The sequence below is a fragment of the Anser cygnoides genome, chromosome 1, assembly GCF_040182565.1.
Source record: "Anser cygnoides isolate HZ-2024a breed goose chromosome 1, Taihu_goose_T2T_genome, whole genome shotgun sequence".
Classification (NCBI taxonomy): Eukaryota; Metazoa; Chordata; class Aves; order Anseriformes; family Anatidae; genus Anser; species Anser cygnoides.
In genome coordinates this window covers 3,877,777-3,896,247 of record NC_089873.1, presented here as the reverse complement: position 1 = coordinate 3,896,247, position 18,471 = coordinate 3,877,777, and the positions used below count along the sequence as shown (strand labels likewise).

Here is an 18,471-nt window from a genome sequence, read left to right as displayed (position 1 = left end):
GCCCTACAAAAGAGATGCTGGAGCCTGCCTCCTGCACCACTGATCCCCTCCGTCTGCTCTGTGCAGCATCTTGCAGAGATTTCCAAGTCATCCTGAGTCGTGCACAGCTCCACCTCTGACCCTTCCTGTCCGCGACTCCTGAGCAACAGGCTTTATCTAATTAATTCAGTGGTTTTTAGGAAACTACTTTTTCCTGCCAGTTTTTTAAACCCAAAGGAATTTTCTAGATGTGCAGTGACAGCGCATGAGTAATAGCTCCCTCATTAAACTACCAGGGAGTCATAAAGCATAACAAATTGTTCAGCTTCCCAGTGTTTTTCCGATTGGCTTTCCCTTTCCAAGCCCCGTAGTGCTCACAAACATCCCAGCTATCCGAGTGACGTCATTTATAGTCAGAAGCCTTAAAGGAAACAACATGTCCACGTTGCTCAATCCTCTGGTATTCTCGCCGTCAATTTATTTTTGCCCTAGGGCAGCTTTAAGTTGTTTTCCTTTTTAAATCAAGAGCTGGTTTTGCCCACAAGAAAGGGTCACGGTCGAGAAGCAGGGCGGTACGGTGCGGGAAGCCGTGAAGATGCGGACGACGAGAATAAACCCCGCTCTCCCACGGCAGGGCTCTGCATCCGCCACCACCGCATCCACGCTCGCTGCTTCTGCGCTTCAAAAATGCTCCTCGGTAGGGAAAGGAGAAATCCTGCTTAAGCTAAGAATACAGCTGTGCTTTACTCACCTTCTGAATAAGGTAGCTGTGTTTCTGGATTTATTGGTAGGTAGGAAAAGGTCATTTATTCCCTTTCAGGCTCTGAGAGTCAAACTGTACAGAAGACAGCCTGCTGGTTCATGACATACCTTGTAACCATGATTCCTACAGTACTTTCTGAGGGTGAGGGGCAAGACTCAGCCTCCTGCTGGCCTGTTCAGGATGAAGCAGCTTGTACTTCGTGCTGCTCCAGGTGTACCTTCCCATCCCACGTGGTACCCGCCACTTCAGAGACTAAATCCTACCAACTTCTTTCTGGATCCACCTCTGGCAGGTGCAAGGTAACTCAGATTTGGAGATTCATACAATCCCAGACTGGTTTGGGTTGGAAGGGACCTCAAAGCCCATCTCATCCCAGCCCCCTGCCATGGCAGGGACACCTCCCAGCAGCCCAGGCTGCCCCCAGCCCCATCCAGCCTGGCCTTGGGTGCTGCCAGGGATGGGGAAGCCACAGCTCCTCTGGGCAGCCTGGGCCCTCACTGCCCTCATAAGTCCTGCAAAGAACACAGTAAAGACAAGAACAGTCCCAACACCTTTTAAAAAAACATGAAAAAAAAAAAAAGCATCGTGAAATAAATTCTATCCTGCCTGGGAGATTAAAAGGTTTGAGAGTATTTGTATTTAGCATTTATTTTGCTAAAACCACAGAAAATGCTAACAAGACAGCATGACTGTCAGCATAAACCTGTAAGATGCAGTGGGGATCCTCATGCTACAGATGGCAAAAAGAAGGACAAAATCAAGTCAGCGTAAGGTGACCTAGCATCTCACACCACCGAGACCTGAGATCTGCCTTTTAGGGAGCAGCAGAAAGCGAAGGAATGAGAGGAACTAGGAGCTCCAGATCATGGCTCACGACGCGTTTGGCAAAGTGGCGAGGAGACCCATTAAACGTACCAAGCTCACTGACCTGACGGATTTCTCCAGGCAAGGGCTAGCAAACGAAACAGCTGAGCACTTATTCCCTTGTAGAGAAACCTGTTGGCATCTTGCTCTTTATCTCCAAGTCAATGGTTTTGATACTGAGAAAAAAAGTACACATCTGAGACAGAAAACAAGCACAGTGATTTAAGTCAGCAAGAGTCTGCTTGAGCAGTAACCGAGCAAAGATGCCAGCCCAGCGGTTCAGGAGCCCCATCGCTGGTATCTCGCTGGAGTTTGGTATTCAGGCTGTCAGATCTGGCTCTTGGCACTGCTGTGCAACTGGCAATGGAGGCTGGATCAGCTTGCCAGCCTAGCTCATCACATCAAAAGGCATCAAGGTACTGGTGGGAAACGGGGATTTTCAGCAGGGCTGAGATACATGGCAGGCACAGTGGCAGATCGCACTGATGAACTGAAAGGGAATTGGAAATTTGGGGTATTTTAGAGAAGGTTCGTGTAAAATGAAACAAGGGAACAGCACAGGAAATGAATTACGAAGACAGACAAAACTCTCACTGCCCCAAGAACAAGCCAAAGCCAAGGTCTTCCGAGAGTTCAGAAATCAGGTAGATGGTGATAACATCCAAGACTGGATGTTAGTATGAAAGAACAAGGTAAATAAACCCTCAAATGTTTGCTAATTGTCCTCCGTAGCCAGTCCTGTGCTCCTGTTCAAGCTGAGCATTTCAGAAAGAAGCACGCTACTACACCAGACTTTGGAAAGTGTTTCCAAAGCGGCAGGGACCATCAGGCCAGCTGACAGCTCCTCATCAAAAAAAGCAAGGAGAAACAAAAAGCCAACTTCTTTTCCAGGCGGTGAATGACACCGGCATGAGACTGACAACTTTTGGAATGAGGTCATCTCCGCTTCCCTTCAGAAATGATGCTAGCAAGTACAATTAACAATAATTAAAAACTCCTTTCAAAAAGGGACACTATACGTTTATTATCTCTGCTGAAGCCTAATGAAAACCATCACAATGGGCTTGTTGATTTTTTTTTTAACCAAGACACGACAGAAAAGAGAAGGAAATTGGCAATGAAAAACAGAAGCCCAGTTTTCTTACGTGCTGTGGTGTTTTGGCTCAAAATGTATGTTGTCCCCTACTTTCATTGAACAACTCACTATATACGACGAAGCAATGACAAAACAACCGAAAATTCTTGTTTGAAAAAAAAAACTTAATGCTTAAGATGTGACCTTGACACGAAAATTTTGGCAGAAGTGTAAGCAATAAGCTACAATCACACGAACAGTTAGTGGCTTTGGATCTAAGGATTTTCTTTCACAGGTATCCAGCTGCAAAAACATCTTTAGTTTCTCTGCATCCCCATCGACTACTACAAATTCTGCGATGTCCACTGCAAGGACATGAAATGCTTTTTTTATTTCTAAACTATTTCTTATTCGTATTTGTTTCACCTTATGTGGGGAGCAAAAGATGGCAGAGTTCGCTCAGTAAGAATCCAGTCAATACTCCGTTGCTGAAAAATAATAGCATCTGTAGCTCGGGTCGTTTTAGGATTTTAGGTGCTGTGCAGTGCCCTGCCTGGCCCACAGCTACTATTCACAGCACTGCCTCACTCCCAGAAAACTCACGTTGTACCTGCTGGCCCCACAGATACGTCCCAGGTACCCTGAAGTATCTCTAAGGCACCCGACACCCGCGTGCCAGCAACTGAATCCTGTCCCTGAGCATTTGTAGACAGGTATGTGAGCAGGTATTAAGTTATTTGGTCTTTGTACCAGAGCCAAATCCCACCCATGTAGTCTGCTGCACATCCATAGTGTAGCAAGATTTTAACAAAAAAAAAGGAAAGAAAAAAAAAACTTTATAAAGGTTTTTTTGTCGTTGTTGTGGACAGTGAAAGTTTCGCTGCTCTTTCCCAAGGAGGACATTTTGATGGTGGTGTCTCCATCCGAAGGCAGGCAGAGCTGCCAGATGGGATTTACCACCAGAGCTTTAAGGCACAGACCTTGGCAAGTGGCTTTGCCCAGGAACGGGAGCCCTTAGATCACTTCCAGAGCGCAACTGGTTTCTGAAAGATTTACTGCTGTAACCCTGAAGCGCCCCTGCTGCTACGCACCTGAGCACTGCCTACAGCCATCGTGGACGGGTTTCACGGCCCCGCCGACCCTCCTCGCTGTAACAGGGGTGAACGATTTGCTCAACCAAGCCCATTTTAGAGAAGGTGGCCACTGCTGGGGAAAGGGAAATGACAGGGTTAAGAGGAGAGCGCCACGCACAGGACCACCTGCCCGCGGCAGGAGAGGTGCCAGCAGCAGCCAGGAATAGCGGCGGGCAGAAGGGAAGGAAATTCAAGCTCTTAAGCAAGAGGTCAAGCCAGCCCGAGCTCCTCGGCACTCCAAGGATGGTTTTCGAGGGACTCAGCCCTGCGAATCCCCGCTGGTACTGAGGGCGAGGTGGGAAGGCTGAGGACCACACAGAGGGAGGATGTTGTGACACACGAGCAGAGAGGTCTGCTGCCGGTGTTTGGTGTGCGCTTACAGCTGGGCTGACTGTAAACAGGGCGACCACGTGGCATCCGGAGTGTCACGCACCGACTTCCTCAGTGTCACGCTGCCTTACAACATCGTCGTCAACGTCTACCAGCCCAGAAGGCGTCTGCAAAAATGGGAGCCTTTATGCAGCTCCTATTGACAACGCCCATCTCAGCCATCTTCCATGACTCAGGAATCCGTTTCTGGATGCTAGCGCGTGTTTTCCACTTCCTTTCCCTGCAGTGTATGTAACAGAAACGAATCTGAATGCTGACACAGTGAGTAGATTGATTGCAGTCTTTTATTTTTTTGGACCGAGTCCCAATTTTAGTCTGATCTGGTTCTCAGATAGGAGGTTGTACATTGTCACGTAGTTTGTAAAAGCAGTTGCTACACTGATTTGACAAGATAGGCAGGGCTGTGCATCTGCGTATCAGAAAGCCAGATCGTGGGCACAGCAGATGCATCAAATTTTCTCAGAATAATAAACTGGAGATTTACTGAAAACAATATGGAAATAATTTTATGGGCTTCTTCCAAACATGCAGATAGAAATACAGGTCAAATCTGCAGAGCACGTTCAAATTTGCATGCTCATGTTTTAAAAGCAATTTGAGAAGAAAACATTTTAGACTGTTACCAAGCCTGGGAGACAGCAGACTTGGACTGTTTTCTTGTACTATTACACTGCTGACCGTGGAGCATGCCAGGTTCTGGAAAAAAATCAACTTTCAATCAATTCCCCAAGTGACAGGTGAAATTTCCCAATTGCTCAGTATCCAGAAGGTGCCACCACGAGCTGGAATTAAGCTCATAGATGCTGTCTGCTGCCAAGCACTTTGAAAACCTGGTCTTTTAAAGGACGGCTCTGCGCTCAAAATGGAAATTCATTAGTCAGTACGTGCCAGCAATGGAAGCAAATATATCTGAGAAGCTCGAGCAGTTCAGAAGCCCTTTTCTGAAGGTGTGCTGGCAGCACAAAAAGCCGTTTTATTTATTTACTTGAAAAATAATAACGCTGTTTAAGCAGCGATACCTCGGCTACAGATTTTGAGACTGAAAAGGTTCATCTCCTGTTTTCCCTATCATATATATCCCATTCTCTGACACAAATTTATTAACTTTATTCAAGAGAGGTCATCTTGCTACTGTAAATGGCAGTGGGACTAGTATTTGTACGCAGCTTTTAATGGGCGTACGATTTTGAGATCGTTTTTGACAGGTATTTACACCTTGTGACCTGCACATACACTTTTGGATCAGAACCTCAAACTTCCAGCACCTCCTGAACCACCGGGTAAAGAAGGTACTTGGATCTCTTACTCTGCGTTAGCTGGTTAGCATTTCTTTTAGGAAATGAACCCAACATTTTTTAGGCAGACAAACTGTTTGCCCACTAATGGATTGGTCCTACCAGATCCAGCAAGACAGAGGACTAGTGAAGCCCTATTTCTGATAATAAATAGTAAGCTCTGAACAATTCCTCAGACCAAAACTGTAACCTAACAAGTCCGTGCACCGGAGCCTCCATCCATAAAACACAGCAACACGCAAACAGGGAGCCACAGATTTTAATACAAAGGTGTGCGACCTATCTGCCAGATGGCAAGCATCACAAAAATATTATTACTACTAGGCAAATACATCTTGCACGTAGGTGCAGTCTTAAGGCAGCAAACAGCTGACACACATGACTGATCGTAGGGAAGAAAAAAAAACTCAGACAAAACCAGAGAATCACAAGGGACGGGTGCTGTTTTTTTGTTTTGTTTTTTTGTTTTGTTTGTTTTGCTTTTTTTAAACCACCCTCCTTCGCCCTACTCCCATTTCAGCATTTTAAACAGTTTCGACACGCTAAAAATATTCTTACTTCTTGTTTAAGCTGCGTGGCCATTTTCCTATGGACGCTACCTCAGGATTATATAGTCAGAGCTACCAGCATTAACTGCTTGCTTTTTTTCTGAGATCAAGTGAGCGTTTCCCTTCACTTTCTCTTGAGTGTGTCCCTTCAACAAACAAACAGAAAAAGCCCGGTAATGAAAGTATTAAGAGATAATATCGCCAGAAATAAAATCTACTTTACAACAGCAGGAAACAATTAAGTTAATACGTAGACTTCAGGCCACCTACTCCCATTTAGCGTTTAGAATGATAGCTGGAAAGGCTTAGACCTCTACAATCTGAAATCGAAGTGAAATAAGCCAAGCAAAGGGGATGTATTTCTGAGCAACGCACCTTTTGACCATGCTGTTGTGAACTTTCTCCGTAGTGTCTAAAATACGCTGCTCCACTGCATAATCCCAAGCCTTGAGAAAACTAGTAAGCCTCCTTCCCTGTAGTAGCTTCCTGCACCTGCCCCTACAGGTAATAAGGATTAGAAGGATCAGAATCGCGATGTTTATGAAACTTTTTTTCTGCTCCAAAAGCAGCTCATTTCTTATTCTTAAAATGAAAGGAGTGGCTGCGTTTAAAAAAAAAAAAAAAGGAAAGAAAAACAACATTATGAAAAGGAAGCACACACCCATATGGAAAAAAAGGGCAAAAGACGAAGCATGCTTATTACAAATGCTCTGTAACCTTGTCACCCACAAAAAAAACCAAACAATTAATTAAACAGAAAGGAAACTTCAAGGTTTTCTTTCCTACGTACTCTCAGAAATGTGATGACTATCTGTATTACCATCGCGAGTGCACGCTGCTCTTACGATTGTTGTTCTAAGCCTTAGTACCACGCGTAACAGCAAACAAGCTCCTAGCTAGGGTTGCAGTTGTCAGTACTCTAACAGTTTCTGCGCAATCCCACCGTCAGCAAGCGCCAGCAGTGCTTCTGACCCAGCAATTCAATTCCTGCAGCTCCTAAAACACAAAGCACGTGGAAACACTCCTGTGATTTGAGCTTATGTAAGTAATGCAAATCCTGGGCTTTGACAGATCCACAGCCCAGCAGGCTTGCATTAAACATACCCCCACGTTCCTCTGCACCTTACCTCGCAGCACAGTTACTACAGCATTTCAACAGCAGCACGAGATGTGATTTCTTCTAACAGCACGACATCTGCCTAAGCCCAGCAAATGCTTTCTGGGTTTGATAGAAAAAGAAGGCTGCCTGCTGCATGAGCTCGCCTGGCTACAGTTACAAGCTTTGGAGGAGCTTTGGTTTGCAACAGGTGACTGCTTTGAAGATGAGATTTCTCCGGCTGGGGATAGTTTGAGGAGTTAGATGCCCTGATGCCTGTCCCAGACATTGGTGTAACCCAGCTGCAGGGACTTTGTGCCCCGCAAGGAGAACAGGCACCTCGCTGGCAGGAGGTAGCAAACACCCCATGGTGCTGGGCTCGGTCCCCCCTTCCCAGAGCAGCCTCCAGAGCATGACATGGGCTGAAACCACCCGTGCAGGGTGAAATGACAACCACAGAGTCACCACGTTCGTTACAGCCGGCTGCTTGGTCATCATCCTGCTCTTACATCCACGTGCAACCAACGCGGTTTTCCTCACTAAGTAGGTTCAGTAAGGGGAAACTCACCTTGCCTGGTTACTTGATGCAAGAAGCAGCAGGGCCAGGTCTGCAGTAGGATGTTTCGGTGCACCACCACTTATTAGTTATTCCTTAGCAAATACACACCTTTGGGGCAGCTGAGATAAAGCCTGTAACTTCCTGCAGGAGTCATTCACCTCTATTTGGACTTCAAAAGGACCTGCATTCTTACAATAAATATTGAAAATGTACCACACGCAACTTAGTGTAACTTAACGGGATAGCGGAGCCATTACCTTCAACAATGGCCCGACTGTACCCAGCCAGGAAAAGGTCACAGCTAGGGCTGTAACTCTGCCATGGTAAATTACAAACAATTACTGATTAGACACAGTGAACTATGGCCAGCCTTACACCGGTTATGGTAAAAGATCCTAAGGAAAGTCATCAGTCAAGGTTTGATAATTATTTTTAATGACTGCAACTTCACGTTTCACTCATTGCAAGGAAAAGAGTTTCAGGTCTGGGAGATGCTGTGATGCTGCTGTGTTGTGTATTTGTACTTTGAGCACATCTGGCACTTCTGTGCCTTTTATCTCTGCCTCTCCAATGAGGAAGGTCACCACGTGGGTGCTGGAGCCCTGGCACGCGTACCCCGAGGCTGTGGTGTCCCCTCCTTGGAGAGCTGCAGAAGCCACCTGGACGTGGAGCAGGGTGGGAGCAGAGGCACCCAGAGGTGCCCTCCCACCTCAGCCGGGCTGGGGCTCTGCGGTACTTGCCACCTAACTCCTTCCACTTGCAGCTCTGGGCCGTTTCAGCTGCTGGCAACGTCCACTACGAACAGCAGTACTCCAGATGGGCTCAGGCGTATGTTGGGTTCACGTGGTTTCTCCGTGACTTTGTCAGAGCCAAAACCACCTTCAAATAGTGAAGGTTTTACATACTCCTGCATGACCACGAGCAGAATACAGCCACATGACCAAGGCCAAGCTGGCTGCCTGCTGTATTCAGATAGACACACGGACATTTATTTATGACCTGCCCTCCCACGAGCTGCAGGCAGGCTGCTGGAAAGCAACCAAGGTCTCGAGGGTCCTCTGCTGAGCACAGCGCGGTGCCTGCACCAGCACCCGACTCCTCCACACGCCTCGAGGGGGCTGGTTTTTCCCCTTCCTTCACGGATTGTCACGGAGCCGTCCCATGAAGCTGCTTCAACCTTCCTGCTACATACCTACCCCTCCAGTCACCCACTCCTACCTCCTCTCGCACTTGCCAGTCTAATTACCCGCCCACTCGCATTTTCTCTTACTCACTCACTAACCCACCCCTTTACATGTTTCTCATTCATTTCCCCATTCAGTTACACAATCCGATCCTCAAATACCTTCAAACCACTCGGCAATAGTAATTTTACCTCCTGCAATATTCCTGTCCTCACCTCTCTCATCAACATCCCTACCCTGCGTTGAGCTTCTTAGGTGGCTTTAAGGAAGGCAACCGAAAACTCTTCTCTGGAGGCTTGCAACGCAACCCTCTCATCATTTGGGGCACTCTGCAGTGAGAACAGTAATAAAATGCTTCAGAAACCAGAGATTTGGGCTAAAGGCGCCGGGGTATGACCATAGGCCACTCTTTGAATGGTCTGGCTCAGGCCAGCGTGGCTATGAGCCAGCTCACACCAAAACCAAACCAGCCGCTCTCTCATGGGGTGAGAGCAAGAACAATGCCCGTTTGTCTTCCTTATGGCCAAGGATATTTATTTTGGGGGGTGTTGGTCAAGCTCTTTGTGGTGAAGACGCTGGAAATTGTGGAGATGACCCTGCCTGGGCGCCCAAGACTTCTGGTAGCGAAGACCAGGCACTGAGAAACAAACAACAAGCAAGCAACCCCCGGATCCCACCAAGATGAGTGCAACTCTAAAAAGAAACAGTATTTATAAAGTGGTTCTGAGAACGAGAGAGGATAATGGAAAGGGGGGAAAAATGAAGATGCAGATAACGACAGTACAACTTCCACCGTTTCTGTCACTAACTGAAACGTGCCTTTTCGTTCATTTTCCCTGCAATGCCTTCTGCAGACTTGCCTGCACAGGATCACTCCCCTGCAGTCTGAATGTCACAACAGAGTTCAGAAGCACTTTATTTACACTGGTGTTAATAACCCCACCCCAAAAACCGTTTCCAGAGTAAAACTGGCCTTTTCAGGTAACTTTCAGCAATTTCTCAAGTGACACCAGAACAGACCACTCTTATTCTGGAATAAAAATATGCACTGTAGAAATTATACTATTAGCAGTTCGGTTTAAAAACCTACCTTTAATCAGATTTTTTTCCCAAATCCTAAAGATCTGAATGTGCAGCACTTAAGTAAGTGATACATTAATATTCAAGAGCCCCAAATACTGTTCTGCTCATATTTGCAGGCTGTTAACATCACGGAGAGAAGAATTGCTGCAAGATGAGACCGTAGCCTTGAAACAATGTGGTGAAACAAAGAAATGGAAAAATTTAGGCCAAATATCAGGCAAAGAAAAATCTCACCATCAAACTTTGTGGAAAAGAGTATCGAAGTGGAAGGCCAAGTTCTTAGAGTATCTCTAGCCATAAACCGCAGAAGTAAAAAAAAATAAAAAAAAAAATGCAGCAGAAAACAAGTCCTGGCAGGACGACGGTCTGGATGATCTAATGCACTTTCCATCTCTAACATCTATGACTCTGTAATTCCGTAGGAGCACTTAACAGAGGGCTGGCAAACTCCAGTACCAGCTTAATCGGCTGATAATAATGTGATAATCAAAGTCTTCCACCAAAAGGATGCCCTTGTGCCTGTACGCTGCAGTTACGCCACACCGCCTTCGCTCGAAGTTGTGCACGGCGTTGCCATTAGAGAGCCTGATGTGAATGGCAGTAATTACAGAGTTGTGTATAGCTCTCCTAAACAGGCAAAACAGAATTTAAGTAATTAAAGAGACAATCATCGTCTTTCTCACAAAATGCCTAGGGTCAACTTTTGACAGCAGATCTGATGATACGGAGTTCAACTTTGTCACTGCTTATGCATGCAAATAACTTTACTCATGCACGCAAGTAAGCGTTAGCAGGACTGGATCCATTCTAAAAGGCATTTTCAACTATTTACCCCTAACTTTCAGGTTTAGAAAATCCTCCCCTATGGTAAAGTACCAGGTTGCTTCTCTGATCGAACTGCTTCCAAGTTACCAGGTGAGCATACCTGCAGAAGGCAGAAAGCTCAAGAGCAGACAGAGCACAAGCACACCTTCCATCTTTAAAGCATGTGGACAAGAAAACTGGGTTCTAACAAGAAAAAAAATTAGAATAGAGAAGTTTACAAGGAAACTACAGAAGCAAAAGAACCTCCAAAGCAGAAGAAAGGAATAAAAAAAAGATAATCTTTTATGACATGAAGAACTCCACGTATCTGCTAGAACCCCGCTGCCTGAATCATCTCTGCCCTGAAAGCTTCTTTGGAGTCTGAGTCTTCTTTTGGGTCTGGGGTCTTTCATTGTTCTTTTCCTGGCCAACAGAAATTCCACTCTGACTCTGATGAGGATGGGGTGTGATAGGTGGGATCACAGCCAAAGGCAGAGCTTGGGGAAAGCATCAACAGAAGAAAATTCACAATGCTGTTTGAAAAAACATGGTGAATCTTTAAGTGCCATGAGCCTATCAGGCTTTAAAAATACTCCTTCTATACTATTTACACTGATGGCTAGAAATTTTATTATTGGAGGGACTCCTCTGACACCGTACAAGAGGTGTGCCAGCCCTCCTCTCAAGTACTTTCGTAATTTCTGACCAGAAAATGGAAAGGAGTAGCACTGTTGCTGGTGTACAAAAGGGGTACGTCAAGTACTCAGTGCACGGGGATGTTCAGATGAAACACAGACACCTAAAATCCAGGTGCCAGTGGAGAAGAGGGAAGACTAAAAATGGATAGGTGCATGTTTTGGTGGACAAGGCTCACTAAATGTGTATCTACACCCGACAAAGTCAGCCCTTAGCTCTAGCCTGAGCTCCACTATGAGTAACAGAGAGACAATGGGCAGCTTCCTGATAAGACTGACCTGAATTTAATTTTAATGCAGGTGTCACAGAAAGGGACAGTCCCACCTTCTCCTGTGCTTCTGGCCATGAGTTCCTCCTCCTGCTTCATCATCAGCACGAGCAGCCATGCAGCCATGCAATGACTTGGATCCGTTTGGAAAGCCAAAACCTTACTTTCCCTCCAAAAAGGAGGAAGAAAAATCTAATTTTCAACCAGATCAGCAAGATGATCCAGCTCACCTCACGGCCACGTGGTCACCAGCGCTGACCTTGGAAGAAGCCAGCCCTGAGACCACGCGAGAAATCTGCACAGCAGAACCTGCTCGGTACGCTCAGGTCATGCTAAAACATCAGCTGCAAGACAACATGTAGATGTCACGGTCCAAAGACATCCAAAACTGGTAATAATGTTGATTTTAAAGAGTAATTCAAGGGTAAGGGCTCACCTGGGCAGCTGGGCACTTCTCCCCCTGCGGATCCCCCTTCCTACAGTCCTCGAAGCAGCAGCCTTCGGGCAGACCTTGAGCTGAGGCTGCTCCCTGCCCTCCTACGGGAGCGGTGCCAGCGCAGAGCGGAATTCAAAATCCACAGAGCCATAAAGAGAAAGCACCGGAGGGCAAGTATGACTCCATGAGAAAGAGACTCCCAGGAGAAGGGCCAGAGCCCTATACGCTGATCCCTACCCCAGGAATTGCTCATGCCTACTGCACCGAAGATTAGATAAAATGTATACAGAGCTCCTTTTATACTAAAGCTTCAAAATAGATCCTATGAGCTATGTAAATACACCGAAGAGCCAGTGAGAGCTCTGCCCTAACAGGAGAACAGCACATACCTACCTGTATTCTTGGAAATATTTTTATTTTTGGTGGATAAAAGAAAATCAAAGAGCGAAGCTGGAGATCTTCACAGTTATGACTCACTTCTGCCAACCTCATGTTTTGGCAATAAAGCTGTATATACAGGAGCCTGTAATAACAGGTCATACGAGGAGTTTCAGTAGCCGCTTAGGTCCCAAAAGTTACAATTTGGGTGCGCAATCTTCGATTCCGAGTATGAATTGTGCCAGAAAACCCCTAAATTCACAGCCTGGCAGGGCAGCACCGCCTGCGGGCAGCCCAGGCCACCAGGAAATGGGTGGGAAGCGAGGCGAGGGAGCAGGCAGGTACAGCGATCCCCGTGCACGACTCCTGCAACTTCACGGCTGCACTCGGTTCCTATTCAGAGCCCGCACTGCTGGTGTGCATACCTTTTTCTTTGGCTCGATGCACTATTTTTGTTTAAATGTTGGCATCCCGATTTCCAGCAGAACAATACGAGAGGAAGCGCTCTCCTCTTCCAGCTCCAATTTCCAGCTCGCCGTTTTCTATGCAAACTTCAGCCACAAACTCCGCATTTGGATCGCCGTGGGCCATGAAGAGCTTAACTCCCAAATTTACAACACAATGCAAAAAGCAAAACCAACGATGCCTCCCTACCGCGCCTGCACACCTTCAGACGGGAATCCCTCCGAAGTCAGCACAAATGGATGCTACCAAGACACTGCACACACCTAAAACACCAAGCCTTCGGATGTCTTAGTGAAAGAAATCACACTACACACCTGCGTATCTCATGTCACGCTGCTTTAGTGTCTTCCTGATATGCAATTTACGGCTTGTACTTCGAAAGATATGGTTTATGATAAAGGTGGTGTTTTTTGTTTTTGTTTTTAAGCAGCATCAAGTCTTTCACTTACTAATGCAGTAAGCAGGCGGTTCTCTGCTTCAGAGAGGAAGCGCTGTTGTATCAGCCTCCATGGGCTGCATTTTTTTCGGTCAAGATAATCAGAGAAAGCATGGAAAAAAGAAGTAATCCCCGCACCGCGTATTTTAGGTTCTCTCCTCTCTACTAGGCAGCATTTTAAAAACAAGAAGCCATCAGAGATAGTACAAACACACGTGCAAGAAAAAAATTCATCAGCGTTCAAACTACAGAACATTTTTTTCCCATTAATTTGGGTCCGTGCCATCCCTAGCAGTGAACAGACAGGAACAGCCTGCTCCCCAAAGCAGCGGCAGCTCCCCTGCCCCGCAGGTGGGTACACAGCCATTAACTGGAGATCTAAAATTGCCTCTCCTTAAACGGGTCCTGCCTGTAATTTCTCAGTAAATGGGACTGCTCCGGTGCGAGGGAGAAATTTGATCCGTTGCTTCAATTTAAGTTTAACAGTTAACAAGTTAGGGGCTATAAAAATCTGCAACTGCCTTTCTCTCTATCTGAAACGATAAGAAGAAGAAGAATTGGGGGCGGACGGGTTGTTTTGTTTTTGTTTTTTAGAACACATTCAATTTGAAGAACACTTTGATAAGCTTACAATTAAATAAATGATCTTCAGAAGATATGCAGTTAATTCACAAAAATACTTGGCAGGAGCCTAACTTTAAATATCTAATTCATATAACATTCTCCTTTATTTGTTTAATTCAAGTGAAATATTTTCCTCCGCCTTTTCCTTTTCAGAGGCTTTTCACACCCACATAACAACCGAGTGACTCTTCCCTGACCCTGCCTCCCACTCCTTTCGGCGCAACTGCTCACTAGAAACTTGCCGCGCACGTAAAGCTCCTCTCCTGCGATCCAAAGGAAGCACTTAAGGAAAGGAAATCCAGCACAATGCTCAACCTTCCTCTTTTTTTTGAGCCCCTGGGCTTCTTCCCAGCTCTGCGGGGATGGGTGGTGGGTGTGCTGCCCTCCATGCTGCAGGAAAAAAAGGGGGAAGGTTCCCGAGCACCGTGCTGCAAACTCACGCCTCGAGAGGGTTGGGAAAAGCCAAGCGTCCTCACGTCACCCAGCCCGGGCAGGAAAGCTGCCCCTCGGTGAAATCCTCGCGTCTGTTAGCACACAGCACCACTTACTGCAGCTGCTGTCTGCACAGGAGGTGTGCCACGGAGCCTGGTAAATCCAGCAAGCTCTCTTCTGCTTTCCCTATCTTCTTGCCATCTATGCGTGCAGCACGATCTGCTGGGAAGCAAAGAGCTACGGCATCACTAATATCCTCTTTAAAAGGAAAGCGGAGTGACGATGCTGATAACGCACAGAAGGTGAAGTTAAATATCACTACCCTCACTTAACTGACCGGGCAGCTAGGAATAACGACTGCCCCAAAAGACCCCCTCCTCCAAAAACCAGCCCCAAACCAGTGGCAGTCGAGAGCAGATCCAGAGAGCACGACTTCCAGAGCCAGCTCCATCAGCCAGGGGGATTCCTTCTAGCCAACAGCACGCTAATCATTTTTTTATTCTAATTATTTATTTTATTTTTTTTTCTGAGAAACCACTAATTGGTAGCCTTTTTCTCGGGATTTAAAAAGCCACTTAAAAATAACATTTCTATTCTAGGCGTATTTCAGGAAAAGTATCATTGAATTCCAGGCACGGACATCCGATTATCATGCGAAATTCAAGAAAACCGAAGCCCTGCTCATTCAGCGACGAGTATCAGGGATGTGAGAGAGCAGCAGGGCCTCTGGGATGGTTCTGTCCCACGGCTGGGGCACAGAGGTTGCTCAGCACCCCCATCAGCGGAGGTCTGCAGGTGGAAGTGGGGAGGGAAAAGCCATTTGGGATGGGTTTTGTCACCCAGATCAAAGCGTGCCCCCTGATTTCCAGACTCCTTAACTCGCACGGGCCAGCCAGCCATTCTGTCAGAGCTGCTCCGCTGAACAACGAATACACCTTGCCATGCTCACACAGCTGGAAAGAGATTTCTTTCCATTGCATTTAGTAAGATAGCATCTTAGCACCGAAAAGGAGAAGTTCATAAACTTACCCCTGCGTTGCCAGGAGAAGCATCCGAAATCGAGCCCAGGTGTGATGTGAAGTCGGCACCTCGGCTCCTTGCTGGCACAAGCCCCAGGCGAGAGGCAGCAGGTACCAGAAGCACCTCTCCTGTGCTAGTCCTGCCCGGCCGCTCACAGACGCCTTCTGAATCTGCCACCAACAAAAGAAACCACAATAAGACTGTTTCCCTAATTCTTCATAACTGAGTCAGTAGGTCAACAATTCCTTCGGTTTAGGAGCCAGACCAATTCCCTTAAACGCCCCCTTTTTGCCTTTTTTTTTTTTTTTTTTTTTTTCCCTCCCTGATGGAGAAGCCAACTGTCTGCTGCCAGTGGCAGCTCAGCTGCTCGCAGGACAGAACCGAGCGGGCTCCCAAAAAAAAAAAAACCACCTCGCCCTGGCGCAGACATCCGTCCTGACACAGCTCCATTTTGTCTCTCACGTCTGGGAAAAGCCACGAGCAAATACTTACAAATAAAACCCAGGCAGGGAAGCGCTCGCCGTGCACCTTGCCCGCTGCTCCTGGCTCCTCCAGCCCCGTGCCCATCGCAGGCGCGCGGCGGCACGGAGAAGAAGAAGGGCACGGTCCCCGGTGCCAAACCTGTCCCCGCTCCGTCCCGGGAGCATCCTGCCTGCGCCTCCCAGGCGCGCTGCTCGAACAAAGAGAGAGCTCCGAAGCTGCTAGCCTTCTTCCCGATCCATGACTCAAAACGTCTGGTTGAAAATTGGTTTCGTAATAACCCTTTAGTACCACCTACTCACATCACCGAGTGCCTCTCGCAGCAAATGCACAGGAAATCACCACCGAGTGCCAATGGAGCTCCTATTCCAAGAACTAGCTCTTTCGGTTATTCCCCCATCATTTGGAAACCGAGATGCTTTTACTTTCCCTATCGCACAGGATATTTCTTTTTTTTTTTTTTTCTTCTTTAAACAGAGCCTTTAACTATGATCCTGTAAAATACTCGGTTGATAAATCACCAGCTGAAAACTCGCCCACTGTAAAGAAAAGAATTTCACAATATTCGTTCCAGAAAATACAGTAACTCCTTTCTGGAAATAATTCACCGGACAAAAATCCGAAGGCCAGGATTAATTTTCGGAGACAGTTTGCATCCTGCGCAGCACACAAAGACGATGCAGTAAGCCACGTGCCTTTGTGACCACCACCGGCAGACCCCTGAATCACCCAACCACAGGATGAGTCGCCGTGAACGATTTCCTCTTCTCCTGCGCTCCCCCGGCGTGCTTTGTGCCGCTGCCATCTCCTGAGCCTAATCCTGACTCGGATGGAAATTCCACAACTCATCTCCCGAGGCTGCGGCCACCGGCTAACGGCGCGGCCAGCTGCTCGCTCCTGCTTTGAGTCACCTGCCAGTGGGACAAAAGGAAATTGCTCAGCTGCGGGCACGTGGAGGCCCCCGCGAGAGCCTCTCCCTCGCTGAAATCCCAAAGAGCGGAGCGCTCGCGTCACCCCCGAGGGTGCTCGAAAAAAAAAAAAAGGTGAAAGTGGGTGAAAAGGACACGACCGCGGCCGGCTCAGCCTGCGATGCCAGCATCGCTGGAGCAGCGATGGAAGGGGACACACACACACACACACACAAAAATAAAAGAAGACATTTCACAAACACGAGACCTTCACTGTGCGTGACGAGAAGAATAATTAAAACAACCGAGAGAACTAATCTGTGGCTGGCTTGGGAAGTTAACTCTTTGAAGGAAGCGATTAAGGAAGAGAACAGAAGTCAAGGGTTGCGTTTATCAACAAGTCAACTCAAACAGCCCAGCCTGCTCGTCGCTGCCACGGCCCCCCATGGGTGCCAGCTCCCACCCCGCTGCTATCACGGAGATTATGAAGCAGTTACTACCTTAAATAAATCCATCTTTTAAGAAATATCAAGCCCCGCTTTGCCAGAACGACAAAGGCTACGAGAAAAGCATCCACAGCGTCCTGCACCTCTTGAGGAAAGTCCCTTTATCCAACTCCTATTCAGGACAGCAATCACTAGGGTTTCAGCGAGGAAACCCCATTAACCACGGCACTGTTTATGAATGCAGGCCAGCAGCGCTCGTTTTTTTTGTTTGTTTCATCACGAATACGCAGCTCGCGAATTCAGCCATCCGAAACAAGCCTCCAACTTCTCCAAAAAAAAAAACCAACAGCCGAGCGCAAGGCGATTAGTAGCCGTTAGTGCTCGTACGTGCGCCTCGAATCTTTGGGAATTTCACTAAAAGGAATTAATGCTGAAGATCCGATTGTCTAACCTGCTTCTGCACGCAGGAAGAGCCCGACCTGGTGCCTCGACAGAGGGGGAGGGAGGCACTTCTTGTTCCTGTTTCGCACCCGAGTTTTTTCCTGCGCAGGAGATGATCTAATTATCCAACGTGTCAGGGTATTGCTTCACCCTTTCTCGTGTGTCTGCTGCCATTAACATATTTTAACAATTCAGCTCGTCAGGGAGGAGGCGAGGCACCGTCCTTACAAACCCATCACAAAGGCTTGAGGCTTCCCACGTCTGGTCCCGCACCTAGCCGGCGATGCTGAGCGCGAGCCGGCAGCAAAGCTCAGGACACGCAGCCCTCACGCCGCTCGTACCTGTTCGAGATAAAACCCCGTCGGTGAGCTCTGGCCGGGATCGTTTGGGGTCCTGCCTGGTTTGGGGGGGAAGAGAGCCCCCCAAATGACAGCCCTCTCCTTGTTCCCCAGCGCGTGATGCTCGGCGGCGGGGACTTCCAAGGAGAGGGGGCTGTCACATCTCGCGTGCAAGTGGGCACAGGCGAGGGAAGCGAGGGAATCGAAGCGCCTAACGCCGGTCCTGACTGGCTTGAAACAACCCCGACACCCAAATATAACACGCACGGCACCTGGATTTGCACGTGTGGGACGCCAGCCCGAGTTTCCGAGCCTTTTATCAAACGCCTT

At 47.5% G+C, this 18,471-nt stretch overlaps 1 protein-coding gene across 6 annotated transcripts in view; it reads right to left on the bottom strand.

The window, feature by feature from the left end:
• LOC106038726 (uncharacterized) overlaps positions 1 to 18,471 on the bottom strand; it is a 154,140-nt gene that overhangs the window by 25,755 nt on the left and 109,914 nt on the right. For all 6 annotated transcript variants that reach the window (XR_010833549.1, XM_067002243.1, XM_067002337.1 and 3 more), the window contains exon 5: positions 15,538 to 15,698. Coding sequence is in view for 5 of the 6 variants with exons in the window: in XM_067002243.1 (XP_066858344.1) it covers positions 15,538 to 15,698 (161 nt within the window). In the remaining variant the exon portion in view is untranslated. The remainder of the gene's footprint in view (positions 1 to 15,537; positions 15,699 to 18,471) is intronic.